General features: G+C 41.1%; 1 protein-coding gene across 2 annotated transcripts; it reads left to right on the top strand.

Annotated features, from left to right (window-relative positions):
- Positions 1-2,495: 2,495 nt before the first annotated feature.
- sltm (SAFB-like, transcription modulator) lies at positions 2,496-12,608 on the top strand. 2 transcript variants are annotated; one of them, XM_031846618.1, is made up of 20 exons: positions 2,496-2,668; positions 3,972-4,044; positions 4,150-4,205; positions 4,619-4,646; positions 5,911-6,616; positions 7,197-7,240; positions 7,360-7,472; positions 7,592-7,741; positions 7,866-7,978; positions 8,058-8,218; positions 8,303-8,403; positions 8,509-8,571; positions 8,689-8,834; positions 8,918-9,098; positions 9,352-9,476; positions 9,831-10,004; positions 10,357-10,668; positions 10,767-10,923; positions 11,537-11,691; positions 11,785-12,608. In XM_031846618.1, exons 1-20 carry the CDS (start codon positions 2,534-2,536, stop codon positions 11,894-11,896), a joined length of 3,105 nt encoding a protein of 1,034 aa, XP_031702478.1. In that variant the 5' UTR covers positions 2,496-2,533; the 3' UTR covers positions 11,897-12,608. The 2 variants fall into 2 exon arrangements, with proteins under 2 accessions (XP_031702478.1, XP_031702477.1); XM_031846617.1 differs by having other exon boundaries at positions 3,972-4,059.
- Positions 12,609-16,206: the final 3,598 nt, after the last annotated feature.

The raw sequence follows: 16,206 nt of genomic DNA, 5'->3' as shown, positions 1-16,206 counted from the left end.
CGAGGACGTTAGTGGCTCCGATTGTGAAACTGACAACACAGTCCCGAGCTGAGCCGAGAAGCAAAACTCGAAGGCAATGGGCCCTGGATGGCTACGAGCTAAGCTAACGCGAAGGCTAGTCCCACTTCACTCAGCGAATACCCGATTAAACTGAGCCATTTCGACCCGCAAAGGAATCCTGTGGAATCTTAAAAGGTGGTACGGTCTCTCGATTGTGTTTTTGTTTGACAAGATAGAAATGTCTCACTATTCGCCCTCGACGAAGTTGCCATTCCTGCCTCTCGATGCATCCACTCTTGTTTACCCAGCAGGTCGTCTGTTCGCTGGCTTCGGATCCAAAGGGTAGTTGTCCTGACCGCCGCACGGGGGCGCCAGATCGCGGCCAATCTTCAGCTACTTTACGACAGCTTGACTTAATCCCTTTTGCTTTTTGAAGAGGTAGATAAAAAAAAAGACTTATGTTGAGAGGACACGTGTCGACAAAAGAGCACGATAAGATCTGTGTAATTATACACCTATGTACAGGTAATAGTAGAAATTCATCCATCATTGTTTTGCATATATCACTTTACTAAATCCTAAATCCTCTATTCCAAATACTGGCGCACCCACTAGCGGATGTGTCTGACGTGTGGAGACAAAACTAGAGCCAGCGATTGAACCCAAATACAAGAACATCAAGAATGTCTAATTACAAAAAATAGTTTTATCCATACTAATAATCGAAAGGCACAATCTCTAATTAAATATGCCTGACAAATGAAACATTAGACATTACATTTATTAAGATTTTAATCGTCAACTTCAGCTGAACTGCTTCAAGTTGAACATTTAGAGATAATAAAAGACAGAACGAGTCTGTATTGGCCAGGGTGCAGTCTGAACAGAAGCAACTAATCCTACCAAGGGTTGGTTATATATAAAACACACACCCCTTCCAGACTACAAGGTATGAGAGTGATGGCGACCAATTAACCACTGGATGGTTCAAATCCCTTAACTCACTCACTCACATACACTGACTTTTCTCATTACCACGAATATTCACACAATGCAGAAATAAGTACTTGAACATCCCAGACCTCATAAACGTCATTAGCACTGTTATTTTTCATTTACAATAAACCCTCTCAGATTAAGTAATGAGTTCTGTTTACAGAGAAACATGGTGTCTTTACAACACATGTCAGTGAATAAAGTGAAGCCACAGCTACCTGTGACCATTGTGAGCAGTTCAATCAGAGAGGGGTTGTCCCTTCACAGATAATTTAATTTGAATAATTTTGACTTTAACTGCTGAGTTTTACTTGGTGGAATTGAAATATAGAGAAAAGATAACAATCAATTAGCAGATAAGATAAACCTGATCACACGTAATAAACGTGCAGATATAATTATTTCAAGGTTTTAGTATGATTACGTTTCAGTGAGAGGTCAAGATTTAGGGTGAAACATCACAGTGTTGGTTGTACATGTGAGATTTATTAGATCATGGAATTAAAATTGATGTGTCTCTGCATGTCTTTTAGTGTTGTCAAAATATCATCACTATTATGATGAATAATTAGGGCATATCTGCTGCAACATCTTTGATATTATCCAGAGAGTAATGGCATTTTATTATCCGATTAGAGACATTACTGAATCCATTACTGACCTGGTGTCTGCGTCACTCTTGACCAGAGACATGATGCAGTCTTCACAGATGGAGCTGAAGAAGATTTAAGGAGCCCGATTCTGTCTCAACAGAAGAAAGGAAAGTAAACTGCTGGTGCTCTGTGGAAATAAAATGATTATGGAAGAGGGAAGCAATTCTGTCGATAGGAGTGTCGGTTTAATCAAGTAAATTTAGGCCTACACACACAAATGTTGAAGTAGCTTGGTCATTTATAAAGCACATGATTGACAAAGTGCAGGTGCAGGGCAACAAAGCAAAATATTGCATATTCAGAACACTCGTTTGTTAGAGTAGATTTACATCCTACAAGTAGGCTATGTGAGACTGATCAAGTTTAGGATTCAGTCTAGAGGAGAGTCGATATGTCTTTTGAGACCAACAAGAGAGGCAGCTGAATATAGTCTGTGTAAAATCAACAACTGGGCACACATGTGCACCAACTAGGAAACTATGCAGGTCACTGTACATTTTCATTAGGCCTAATTTGCTCAAGATTGCATTCCATAAATAACACAGCCTGCATATCTCAAGTTTCTCACTCCTCCGTCCATTGTAATGAAAAGGCTTTAACCACCTGAAACTTTGTTGAATACAAGCTGCGATTCAACACTGTCAAGAATACAGTTTCCCCTTGTTTTATTGTTCACTAAATTGGGTAACGAACGCGTGGTTGAATTAAATGGAGACAATTTTGTCCCTGAAATACTAGTATGTTTTCAATATGGCAACTCGTTCACTGGCTCCCCCACTACAGTAGGTGGCGTTGCGGCATTTAATGACTATAAAACCAGAGACACAGAAGAAGCAGGGGAAAACGGTCTGCGCTCGCGCACGGTTCGGTGTAGGGGAGGTAAAATGGCGACGGGTGCCATTTCCACTGAGTCAAAGAAAATATCAGATTTAAGAGTTGTTGATTTAAAATCTGAGCTCAAACGAAGGAATTTGGACACTTCCGGTATAAAGAGCGTTCTACTTGCAAGATTGAGACAGGTAACCAGAAAAAAAATAAGCTAATCTGTCAGAGGAAGAGTGACCGAGCAATGCGATACAGAGCTGCTAAAGCTAACGTTAGCTAACGTTGTTGACCGAACGTTAGGCTATTTTGTCAGGTTAACCGCTTAAAAAGTTGAAATGCCCGCGGACTAGTTTAGCAATGTGACTACAGCCTGGATAAACGGCTCCGTGCACATATACCTGTCGAAAAGTGAAATGTTAGCTAATGGTCCTCGAGCTTGAATGAATAGTAAGAGCAGGTGATGCTGTAAAGTGAAGAAGGCCCGCGTAGTCTGTCGCTTCCTCGAACACAACGGGTGGAAATCTATATCTCTCAGCGCTACGACGTCAAGTTTTAGTCAATGTTCATTTAAATGTTCAGGTTGCACGTGCTAGACTTCAGCTGTTTAAATGAAGCGTCATTAACGATAATTGTTGACTGCGTGGAGGACCGTGTGCACGTGCTCGTGCGCTTTATAAATAACGTCAGTTAAGCAGCTTTGTTGTTCGGCTATAATTTGTTGGATTAATCACGATTAAGAGGCGTTTTGTTAAATCTGGGTTATGACGAAATGATTTCAATATTTATACGGCGACATTATTTAATTGATGAAATGGACCGTCTTGATGAACAGATGTAGTGGTGTCAAAACTCGCCTCGTTAACAGTTTAGATTGAACACATTTTGCGGGTTAAAAATTACATGCTATAGATTAGTCTGAAAATATAGCAATTGGCCTAAATATTTGAAGGGATTATAAAATTCACAATTAAGTTGAAATGGTGTGTTTGGGTTAGATAGCGAGTCATTGAATTGTTAGTCTCAAATCCCCCCATTTAATCTAAATTGTTTTGTTTTAGATTTCATCAGTTTAAGATCAAAGGTGTGACAGATTGAAACTTAAAAATGTAGCCATAATAACACATATTTGGGTGCTAATATGTCGTATTCACTTTCAAAAGCTATCTATAAGAACCTCACTTTTTTACTTTTTTGATTGGAATACACCTCAAAGTTCATTAAGATCTATAACTCCGCTGTTTCTGCCTTATAAGAAGGCACAGTACAATGTTGAGTGGTGCCGTTTTATTGGTCATCACTTCTCTTCACAAGACTGATGTGATGAATGAACAAACAAGACAAACTATTTATATTTTTATCATATCTAGCTCAGTTTATTATATCTTCCTGGCAGATGAGTTTGCATTTGACTAGACAATTGGTGATGTCCAGCATGAACAAGGAGATTGTCTTGGGGGGAAAAGTAGTTGAAATGTTTATTTTTTTTTTAAAATTAAGGCCCTTGAGGATGAAGATGGTGACACAGAAAATATTCAAATCCAGCTTTCAGCTGACTCATCAAATCGGAAAGGTGGGAAAGCTAAAGGTAATCTTGCTTTTGATTTAATTGATGGTATAGTGTGGCTAAGCAACACCACATGTTTTATTTATTTTCTTTCCACATTTTACCTGTCAGGGAAAAAAGTGGATTCTGATGCGGACACAACGGGGGAGGAAGATGTGCTGTCCAAGGTGACCGCCATAGATTTCTCTTAAATGTTTCTCTGTTGCTGTTCTGTAGAGATGAACCGATTTTTTTTTTATTTTTTTTATTTTTTTTTTTTTTATTTTTTTTTTTAACACAAAACGGTTGAGACTTAACATGCTGAGATATATTTAACACTAACTGAATGCAAGTTGGTCCATGACCTCAATTCACACTGGCTGAAACTTCCTCCACGTGGTTCTGTAAACTATTGGGGAAGTGACTTAGCCAATGTATTTGTCAGCAGTTTAACATGACAGCGTGTGTGTATAGATGGATAGATATACCTTAAGTTAGCGTTTGGATAAAGAACCTTTGGAAAGTCTGTTAACAGTTATAACCGCCCTTTTGTTGCTGTAACTACATATTTGTTATCTTACCTCCGTGTTTTCTTTTCTAGGAAACTGAAGAATATGAATCTGAAAAAGGTATGTATGATATGCTGGCGAGCTAATTCCCAACACTAACATTAGGTTGTTTCTTCTTTACAGCTTACATTTATGATGACAAGACCTGGTCGAATGCATAACATCTCATGGTATTTCATGCTTCTGCTAGCTACTGCACTATATAGGTCACCATGTGCTAAGAAAGAATCAAGGAAATGCTTAATGAATACATTTCTCCAGTTATTTGTAATTGGTCCACACATGACGTATTGGATGAGAGTTGCCTTGACTCAGGTACCCATTTTTTGTGGATTACTCTATTTATTGCTGCTGTGGATTTCCATCACCTATGGTATTCAACTTCCCATCCCCAGGGAAACGTAAGAGGCATGGTTCACAAACAAGCTGACATTTTATTATGTCCAATGAATTGGAAGAAGCAACAACTCGTTGAACTCGAGGATCATTGCACTTTCCTGTTGACATTTTGATCGACAGTAGTGGTGGACTGACGGGTGCAATTGGCAGGTCTGAATTCTTCGCTACCCTCGCCTCAGGAATCGGACCCCTTATTACAGGTTTTGTCAGGTGAGATGGCCTGTGAATGAAGCTAGGATCACGAGACTCCTCCACTTTGTCAAGATGCTGACGCCTCGAGTCAGGAGGGCAACTGAAAGATCAGAAGCCTTCATACATTGCAGGCAACATCCATCAAAATTGCACATATTCCTGCCAGGTGACCGCAGTGAAGAGATGTGACATGCACCATGGGCTGGGACTGGAAGGACAGACTTGTGACCAAAGGGACAGACTTTTCCTTCGTTTTGATGATGAAAGATACTTTTTCAGAGTGCTCTGAAAACCTGATGACACACTGATGTTGATTATTGAAGAAATATTGGAAGATATTTAAATGTCTTTACATGGACTGATCAGCTGGGGATGTATTTTGCGCAATGGAAGAGAACCTGAAGGATGAACTGATGAGTTCCTCTACCTCATCTGAACTTTGCCAGAAGATTCCTCCCTGGAGAACTGCCACAGACTGTAGGAAGCATCTGGAATTGCACGTTTTAGTATGAATTATGACTCAAGAACATAACGTGTGTCAAGAAATGAAGACCACTGAAACATCCCCCGGTTTCCGTGAAGAATGTGTGTTTTGTGTCTTCCTGTGGTGTCTACGCCCTCGATGACATTAACACTAAATGTGCTTTCTATTCTACTTTTAGGTCGAGTAACATGCGACATGTCAATGCTAAAAGTTGTGTTTTGCCATGTTTATCCTTGTTAAATCCCTCAGATGTAACTGATACAGATGATGGTACTCGTGAAAAGTCTAAGCCTGCACCCTGTGAGGACAGCCTTGCTCAGCCTGAGGCTGAGGAACTGGCTGAGGCTGAACCGGAGTCAGAAGCTGTGGCGGCTGAGACAGATTCAGAGCCTGAGCCAGAGGTGGATGCTGAGTCTGAGGCCGACCCAGAGGTGGATGAGGATGCTGACCCAGAGGTGGATGCTGAGTCTGAGGCCGACCCAGAGGAGGCGGATGAGGACGCCGACCCAGAGGTGGATGAGGATGCCGACCCAGACACGGATGGGGAGGCGGAGCCAGAGCTTAAGACCAAACTGGCTGAGATGGATGATGAAGCCATGAATTCCTCTAAAGAAGCTGAGGACGATCACCTCTCCGTCTCAATCCCAAATGATGACGCCATCACCCTAGATGTTGATGGTGATGACCTCCTGGAAACAGGTAAACATGTGAAACTTCCAGAGGCCGAGAAGGGCACTGATGAGCCAGAGGCCTCTGCTGAGACGGTCCGAGATGATGACATGATGGTGGAAGAGAGCGAGGGCCACAAAGATGGTAAGAAAGATGATGGGTCCCGGAGTGATCCCATGAAGAAAGATGGCAGAGAGGGCCTGAAGAAAGCTGAAATGGGAGACAAAGAAAAGGATTCTGGGAAGAAAGGCCCCTCCGCTACTGGGGCGTCAGGTCAAGCAAAGAGGTTTGTCTTTCTATGTCAGTTATTCAAGTCCAGCTCACTAAGAACGCAACATTGTGGGTAGCCTCAAGATTTTTCTGCCATAAGGGAAATGTTCACTGGTGTACCTAATCCTGCCAATTACTACTGATTTGTTTTTCTGAAGTTGGTTAAATTGTGATATTAACCAGGAGCTGAGAAAACATCTCTTATTTTGTTACTTTGGCCTTTGCAGCAGTTTTTAAAGCCATTTCCAGTTTCTACAAAAGGCATTGTAAAAGAGCATTAGTACCCGAAATGGCAGTGTTTTTTTTCTTCTTCTTGGTCAAATGATTCGCTGTGAAGTTGAACAAACCTCCGAAGATTTCATTGGTCCAGGGAATAAATTGGCTGTCAACCTGACCCATCTCACCACTGGAAAAGCAATGAAGCCTTCGAGACATTGGTTCAGATCCACGCCTTGCCCACAGGACTTTTTTTTTCTTTCTTTTCTGAACAGTACAGAATATGGTGTTTCTATTCAACTAGATGTATGCCTGTCACTTAACAGCTGGATTTAGTTACATTCGCTCATTTTACATTTGTTGTTACATTTGCTTTGTAGCTCTTCAAGAGACAGAGATGGAAAAGCTGCAAAAGATGAAAAGGGTAAGAATTATCTCCACATGTTAGAAATGTATAAAACCCAAACTAATTTCATTCAACGTGATGCAATATTTTTCATACCCAATGACTGCCGAATGTGTTTTGGAAAATCTCTTCATCAGGAGTCGTCAGCTGTAGCAGCAACAGCAGCTCTTCTCGTAACATATGGGTGAGCGGCCTGTCTTCAAACACCAAAGCAGCTGTCCTAAAGAACCTGTTTGGCAAATATGGAAAGGTAATTAACAAGTGCAGTTTTTTTTATGAATTCGTTGTTTCTTATTTTGAATATATCTGAAACTCACTTTTCCTATATGGCCAGTGTCATAGAAAAATGTTGAAATTTGTTGCCAACAGGTTTTGAGTGCCAAGGTGGTTACAAATGCTCGCAGTCCTGGTTCAAAGTGCTACGGCTTGGTGACCATGTCTTCAAGTACAGAGGTGACGCGGTGCGTCTCCCACCTCGACTGTACAGAGCTCCACGGACAGCAGATATATGTGGAAAGGGTGAGTTGGGAGGGAGATGTCGAGTCAAACTGGTTTTGAGCCCGATTGGTCGAATGCAATCTGCTGTGTTTATGGAAAGAAATGTGGCCCTGTGTCATTTTTATTGTCCTGCTGCCGTTTTCAGGCCAAAAATGATCCGTTCAAGAAAGAGGGCTCAAAGAAGGAAGCCGAGGACAAAGCAAGTTCCACCAAATCCAGTGATAAGCGCAGTTCTACAGGGATAAAACTGCCCAACAAGTGGGTGACAGAAAAAGATGTAAACTTAATTCTATGTGGATTGAAAGCACACCTAACATTTGGTTCTCTTTATGTTTAGAGCACCGCCATCTTACAAAAAAGAGGATAAGAAGTTTGATAAACTCTCAGAAAAGGACAAAGATTTGTCCAAGAAACAGGACGCAAGAAGTGGAAAATCTGAGTCCGTTTCATGTAACTTGGGGCAAGATTCTTTGAAGAAAGATGACCGAAAGCATGGACGTAGGTTTAATTCACACATCTCTGATTTAGAGTATATGCAAGTATACGCCTGTCCTCCCTGAATATTAATTCATTTTCTTCTAGGCATGAAGAGCCCAGGCAAGATGGTCGTTTTACATCATCCCAAAGGAGACAATAATTTTGGCAAAATGAGACCTTTTAGAAGGGGACGGTATTTTGATAAAGTAAGACATTTTATTCGTCTTTGATTGAATTATATTTCAATGCATGTTGTTAATTAGCCACCAGAGGATGTTAAATGAGAGTCCGTTTGATCCTTTCTTTCCCAGCCCTTTGTCCCAGCGCACATGAACATTCAACGGAGGCCAAAATGGTTGATTCCTCCTGAAGAGGTACATACTCTTGATGAACATGATGCTTAGTATAATATTGACTTTTAACATGCTCCACTTTTTTTTTTTTTTTGAGCATTTTCTTTTTAACTTTAATTTCTATTTTCCCTCTTCCAGTTGGATATGATGAGATTCAAACAGCGACCTTTTATGAACAAGGGGGAAGAACATGACATCCTGCCGTTTGAAAAGATGAAGGAGCAAAGGATGCGTGAACGGGTGGCTCGAGTTGACCGCGTTCGCAGAGCCGTAGAGTTGCGCAGGTAGGCTGCTATAGCCTGTAGTTTTAAATATATATTTGTATTGTCTTAAAGTTCTAAGCGGAGGGATTTCTCTTGTCTTTTAGGCGGCGTGAAATTGCCGAACAAGAACGCAGGGAGCGTGAGTGCGTCCGTCTGTTACGAGAGCGTGAAGAACGGGAGAACCTGCTCCGGGAGCGCCAGAGACTTGAGATGGAAAGGCAAAAACTGGAGAGGGAGCGCTTGGAGAGGGAGAGGCTTGAGAGAGAGAGAATCCGTATAGAGCAGGTACAGAGAGCCGATCGTGCTGCCTTCAACAGAGTCGTGTGGGGGCGGGGCTGCAGCAGGAGACTACGTGGCTTAATTAATGCATGAAATAATCAATGGAAATAGTGCAATGAATGTATCCAGATGTAAAGGACTTACTCAAAATGTACTTGAGTACATGTATTCCGACTGCTTGTGATTGTATAATGATATCCAGCTTTCGCAGTCATTTTAATTGGTGCAATTTTTCTTTTTTTTCCACGACCTCTTTCAGGAACGGCGTAAAGAGGCGGAACGTATGGTTCGTGAACGTGAGGAGCTGCGAAGGCAGCAGGAGCAGCTCCGTTATGAGCAAGAAAAGAGAAACAACCTCAAAAGGGGCCGTGAGGTGGAACACGGGTATATACACAAGATTTAAATGTTTTACCCTCGGCGGTTTCATGGTGGTGTGACTATGACCCAAGTTAAAAAACCCTTGTAGTTCTTTCAATTTATTGCAGCCTAATGGCTTTGTTTTGCGGCTCAATGGCAGTGATGGAGGTTTTACCAGGAGACATTTACATCAACGCATCAACCTTTTCTATACAAACCCAATGTTGTGGTTAAAGGTTCTCCATACAATGTTCAAAGTATTAATAAAGCAGCAAACAACAATTTGCTATGTGAAGATATGGTGGAATACGTCTGAGTAGAGAATGAAGTCGCTCTCCCTGTGTAGAGGCGGTAGATGTGATGCTATATTTAATGTTTCAGGCGGAGGGACGATTCTTATTGGAACGGCAACAAGAAGATGCAGTCTGAGTCTGATGTCCGTCTGAACCAAGGCTCCAACTACAACCGACAACAGAACCGCTTTTCAAACTTCACTCCCAGAGAGAGGGGTCGCTTTCCAGAGGCTGCTGCCGAGCAGCCCAACACGTATGACAGGTACAAGTGATGGACCAATACGAATCGAGGTAGTCGATTGTGTCAACAATATTATTTTTACAGACTATATTTTGACCTGTCACAGTAGGAAGACCACGTCTGGGTAATTTAAAAACTAGATTTACTGCCTCAAGGTGTTATGCCAATTGGTGAAACATCACTTTGAACCTACAAAACACGTTTTTTGGCCATAACTCAAGAACTAATAAGCTAATTATGACAATTTAACACTAATGTTAAATGGGACATAATAATGAAGTGATAATATTTTGGACAGACGGGTCTAATCATGAGACAGTAATTGGTGTTTATTTGTGATGTGACTAATCCCATGTCGGTCTTTCTTTGCCAGACGTAACCGGTTTGACGGTGAGCCGGAGGTAAAGAAGAGTCGCCCTGCTCCTCACAGAGAGAGCTCTGGCTTTGAGCGCTACCCGAAGAGCTTTGAAACGGTTCGCAGAGCTGAGCCGCCGCCTCCTCCACGTGCCGAACTCCGGGATACCGACCGCAGGGACCGAGATGAGAGGCGGCCTGTGCCCATGCATGATCGCCCTATGGGAGCCAGAGCTGCAATGCCTGCCATGTCGCACAACCGCTCACCCAGGGATGGAGGGCATGGATGGAAGAACGATGGTGGCATGAACTCCAACAAGGGAGACATACGGTGAAAAATATAATGCAGTTTTTGAGCATCATCAGTTGTGTCCCCCCCCAACAAACGGTGAAAGCTAATGTCTTTTGTTTTAAATCTCTCGCCTGCAGTAATGCTGGGTTGACCAGAGGACCCATGCGCATGCGTGCAGAGCGATCAGGCAGAGATGGTCCAGGCCCAGTACTTAGAGGAGGCACCTCGGCCAACCGTGGGAGGAGCAGCTTTAATGATCGAGACGGAGGGAGACCCATTGTGATGAGTAATCAGGTCAGCCTACCTCCAGACTAAAACTTTGTGACAAAGCGGCGGTGTTTGACCTGGGAATAAGAACGGGCTACACACCCTGCTCATTGGCTGGGGGTTACACCACCACATGTGGTCCAAATCCTCTTTGCTGATGCCCGGAATTGTCCTGAAAACGGCTAAATAATAACAAAAGAGAATACAGGCAGAGAACCGGGTCTCTATAGATGCAGACACCACCACACACTTAAAGTGGGTTGTAAGTGATGATCAAGAGGGATTCTTTTTTTGTATCAGTCCATAAATTGTTTTTGTGGAAATTGCTGCATATTATACTTTTTTTTTTTTTTTTTTTAAAGGTTATCTTAATTCTTTAGGAAGTCAGCTAGTGCTGAAATCAGCTGCACCATCTGCACAAGCAGTTTGAAGACATTCCTCTAAACTGGGAATGAGTAAACATTTTTTTTTTTTACATTTCAATGACTCGTATAATAATTGTTGATAGTGTACCAGTGTTATCGATGAAATGGGGGTCCATTCCTGTAAATTAAGTCGCATACATATACGCTTTAAATTTCAACAACAAAGTGTTCGTCTTCAGCTGTAGCTCACAGATGCCAATCTTGTGTCTCGGCAGCCATTCAGCTCTGGCCGCCAGGTCGTGGTGGAGCGTCACAGCCGGGACCAGGGCCTGAGGAAGGAGTGGCACGGTGGATCAAGCTCCCAGGGGGGGGGCTTCCCTGATAATCGCAGAATGGGAGACAGCCGGAGCAGCATGATGGCTCCTTCGAGGTATGCCGAACTTACAAAGTGATGACGAAACTGAGTAGTATGACCCCTTTTCGCAGCGTTTTTACATTTGTGTTTTGTTTCTTTTTTGTGCAGTCACTCTTCGTCTGGAATGAACCGTATTGTACAGATCACCAACAGCTCCATCCCCAGTGGTGGCAACGCGGGGGGATTCAAGCCCTTCAAAGGAACGCCGCGGCAGTTTTAGCTGCATCCAAATTCTGCCACTTTAAAGCACCCACAAATTTAAAGATTTTTCTGAACTCTCTTTTTTAGAATATCAAGTGTTTTTGTTTGTAGCCACGAGGTTGATAACACTATTTTATTTTGTATAGACAAGTGTTTACCTTGATGTAAGGTTTTCCTGACAGTTCTGCTGTTACCATTAAACGGCCCACATTTAGGAAGATATTGTACAGCCCCGGGTCTTTGTAACAAGTTTTCAAGTGATGTTATGAACCTCTCCTGAGTGTTGTATGTATATTTTCAATAGCATAGTGTCGCACTCAGCAGTCCTGTGTGATGTCTTATTTTAGTGTATTAGAGTGCATTAAATGTCAGGGTTCATTTACTCATTTGGATTTTTTCTCTGTGAGGAAACAGATGACAGTATATATATATATTTTTTTTTTTTTTTTTTTTAAAGTTATACTTGTAGATGTCATGTTTTGTAAAAAGTAGTTGGATTTGCGATGTCAAACTGTAAACTAGCCTGCATTGCAACAAAACTCTACAGGCCGTGAGTTGAGTTGCATACAGGCCTGTCTGAAATAAAATTTGACATTAAAATCTGTTACTACCGAGCATTCAATAGTGGTAGAGACCTGAAAGGACCATCACACTTTATTTGCTCATTGTTATTCCAAGGATTCTGTTTAAATGTTGATTTCTGGCAGTTTGGTTTTCTCAGTCAGTTCACAGTTCGTTAATCACATGTTGGGACGGTGTACAAAATTTAACCTTGTGATACAAGCGGGAAGTACTTTGACAGCTCGCAGAAAGTTTCAGCACACAGTATGAAATTGCATGTTTAAAACTACAAAAGGTCGACGCTTACGTGGAGCAAACAGTCAGCTGTGACTAAACAATCACCGTAAAGCTCCATCTTGCTTTTTCACCCGTTTCAGTTGTAGTTTTTCATTTAATTTATGAATTTTGTCTTTTTTATGGTTGGACCAACACATCCTGGTGTGCGATGCATGGTTTATCACACTTGCCTACACACCTGTCAGAAGTGTTTAATAAAGCTTGATTAAATTACAAAAAACTGAGTATTACTTTTGCTAATTGTCTCTCCCCCCCCCCCCTGGTCGTGGCCGGATTAATGTTCCGATGTGATTTGTTGACCCCGAAGTTTGATTCATCTGATCAAACTTGTCAGGTTGTCTTCAGAGTGATTAGAGCTCATTACAAACAAGGCAACTGTTGATCTTAGTCTTTTATTATCCTGGTACTTCTAATCGGGTTGAATGTCCCTTGTCTATAAGGCATTTTGATATATATATATACTGTATATACATATACATTATGTGAAAGGCTACATACATTTGGTCATTTATGTAAATAGATGAACATTGAAATCAACACAAATGAGTAACCTCCCTTATTCTCAAACACTTCCCTTCTGCTTGTATGTTTTATGTGAAATACAAACAACTGACCATACAGCGGGAATTATGTTCTCGGGGTAGTTAATTTTACACTGCCTAACTTCTTAGTTCACACTATGCATGCACCACCAAGCACAAACTCGGAGTTTGACGTTGCATTAAAGAAAATGTCTGCCTTTAGGTTGTTCAGCACTCTGTATGTGTGTCTCATACAGCAAGAATGAACATTTCCCTCTGCCACATAGATGACACACTCTAGCCTTCGCAAGCAGCCTTTCCCCTTTTTTGTTAGTCAAAGTTTAAAAGTATTTATGGAAAGTAGTGTAGTTAAATGGACTCTGGACTGGAAAAAGAACTACCTGAATTGAGGGTGCACACACATTTTTTGCTGACTGAGTAGAGTACCAGTGTTGGCTACACATTTTCTGAACGTTCTTTGTAGAAAAACTGCTTCTGTTCCATTCAAATGACGTCCATCTATGATTTGTTGTAATTCACATCTTCCTCGTCATCTATGAGCCGTGTGCTGGTACTCAGGCCTTTGTACTGGTAGAGGTGTACCACTAACCTGAATCTATCAAATTGCTGCAGCAAGTTCTATTGAAGTGGTACTATATTTTAAGAAAAGTACTTTCATTTTAAGCCATAAAAATTGAACAGCCCTTTTAAACTTTTACAAATTAATATTATTCAGCTGGTTTGAGATACCTCTACCATGTTGAGATAATTCTTTTGGCCATTTTTTAGTTTTGAAAAGGTACCCAAAGGACAATAGCACTCCTGCACAATTTATGTTCCGTATAAAATGAGGTATGTTTCTCTTCCGTTAGTGCATATCAATGTAACAGTGCAAAACCAATTACGACGACTATTTGTTCAACGACCACCTTGTCAAAACACTACTTTTACAGCATTTACCCCACCATCACTTTTACAAGGCATACAATAAAAACCACTTTGAGACACTGAACACACAATATCCTTCTGATCAATTCGTCTTAGGAACGAGGGTGAAACTAACACATTACAACAAAATATCTAATTCTGATAGTAATGGCTAGGGATAGCAAGCTAATGCAGTAGTAAATCTGAAATATGAAGGGTGGCACTCTTCACTCACACCAACACACTCATACAAAAGCCAACCAACTTAAAATGGTTATCTTCAAACTGCCCGAAGTGAAGTTACATTTCTTAAACTTTCACTGGAATGTTTAAATCATGTTCACTTAACGGGCCAAGATATAAATGAGGTGAAACTCAAGAGAAGACGGACAAAAAAAAAAAAAATAGCACAATGTTGCCGAAAGCTTCCCCTCTGCCTTTAAGCATTCAGCTTATGAGTATATGTGTTATTTACTTAAGCTGCATGGAAGAAAAAAAAACTGCTAAGGAGTCAATGAAAAGTCTACATAATTAACGTTTCTTAACCCTGTCCAAGGTTTTTATTTTTTCTATCAGGTAGTCCAGGTTAACACAAGAGGAGCAGCTTAATTCATATTTTTTATATAGTGTGAAGTTCTACAATGAGGGTCTTAAATAATATCGTGTCCTTCAAAGTGTCAAAATAGTTGTGTTTATACATAAGCACATACTGAAAGTTGCGAATGACAAAGTGACGACAGGCCAAGGAACTGTGCCAATACATAAAAGACACTGGAGGACATGTCCCTTTCGCAAAAGGCCTGAGCGTATTTCTGATGGTCATGTGAAAAATGCGTGGATTGTCTCGTTCTGGTAACACACGTTTCCTTTTGTCCTATAAAATATGTTGAAATGTTGTAAGGCGATATACATATATATATATACATATACATACATATACATACTGTATATATATATATATATATATATATACACATATACATATAAAACACAGACTCAAACTCCAGCCATCACATGAAGCCCATAAGAAAAGGGTTCCCACACAGTAGGTAGCCTGCTGCCTCCATGTAATCATCCTGTCCAGTTTGTTCTCACTGAACAATATAATGGAGACCGCTTTACAAGCACTGCAAAGACCTCCTATGACAACTGTCTCCCTCAGTCTGTAACAGAAGGCTCGAGTCAAGGCATCCACTTGGAATGTATAGATAGAAAAGTTTCTCTGGAGGCAGTCCCATGGTACAATAGTGGCACAAACCACTCGCTAAATCCATTATAAGAATGCATCAGGTAAATATATACATCATGTGTTTGCACGCTGCAGTGAAATGTACACAAGTTAGAAGGTGATACCACAGAATTCAGAATATATATCCTATGGTCCAGTGAGCTTTCATTATTAGGCCTCATTTCAAACAAATAACAGATGAATCTTGACCTCTCTGAATTTGACATTTGTGAATTTCTACTCAAAGAGAGGCTAGAGAAAGAGACTCAACTCTGGGAGAATTGTGGAGAACAAGGGAGAAAATGAGTCAGGTTCCCAACATTGTAACTGGAGTTGAAACACATTTTGTAGATCTCGGTGCCACGGATTTGGGGGTTTTGGATTCAGGTCTGTGGGGAAAAAAACTGTTCATGTTCACAAATATGAATTGAATTTTCATAGTTTTGAGGAATAATACATGCAAATTACTGAATTCTGCAGTATTTCTTTTCAAAACCTGACAGCAGTGGAACTTCTACATCCAGAACCACACAGAGGAGATCATGATAGTGCACACACACACACACACACACACACACACACACACACACACACACACACACACACACACACACACACACACACACACACACACACACACACACACACACACACACACATACACACACACACACACACACATACACACACACACACACACACACACATATATACACACACACACACACACACACATACACACACACACACACACACACATATATACACACACACACACACACATACACACACACA

Source organism: Anarrhichthys ocellatus, unplaced genomic scaffold (genome assembly GCF_004355925.1).
Source record: "Anarrhichthys ocellatus isolate YVR2014 unplaced genomic scaffold, GSC_Weel_1.0 scaffold6, whole genome shotgun sequence".
NCBI classification, from domain to species: domain Eukaryota; kingdom Metazoa; phylum Chordata; class Actinopteri; order Perciformes; family Anarhichadidae; genus Anarrhichthys; species Anarrhichthys ocellatus.
The sequence above is the reverse complement of the archived record's forward strand: the minus strand, read 5'-3'. Positions and strand labels throughout refer to the sequence as shown.

Excerpts from the sequence above, each read along its gene's own strand:
- sltm (XM_031846617.1), top strand. The coding sequence starts at position 2,534 with ATGGCGACGGGTGCCATTTCCACTGAGTCAAAGAAAATATCAGATTTA. Across the intron at positions 4,206-4,618 it reads AGGAAGATGTGCTGTCCAAG|GAAACTGAAGAATATGAATC; the intron begins GTGACCGCCATA and ends TTTCTTTTCTAG. Across the intron at positions 4,647-5,910 it reads AGAATATGAATCTGAAAAAG|ATGTAACTGATACAGATGAT; the intron begins GTATGTATGATA and ends TAAATCCCTCAG.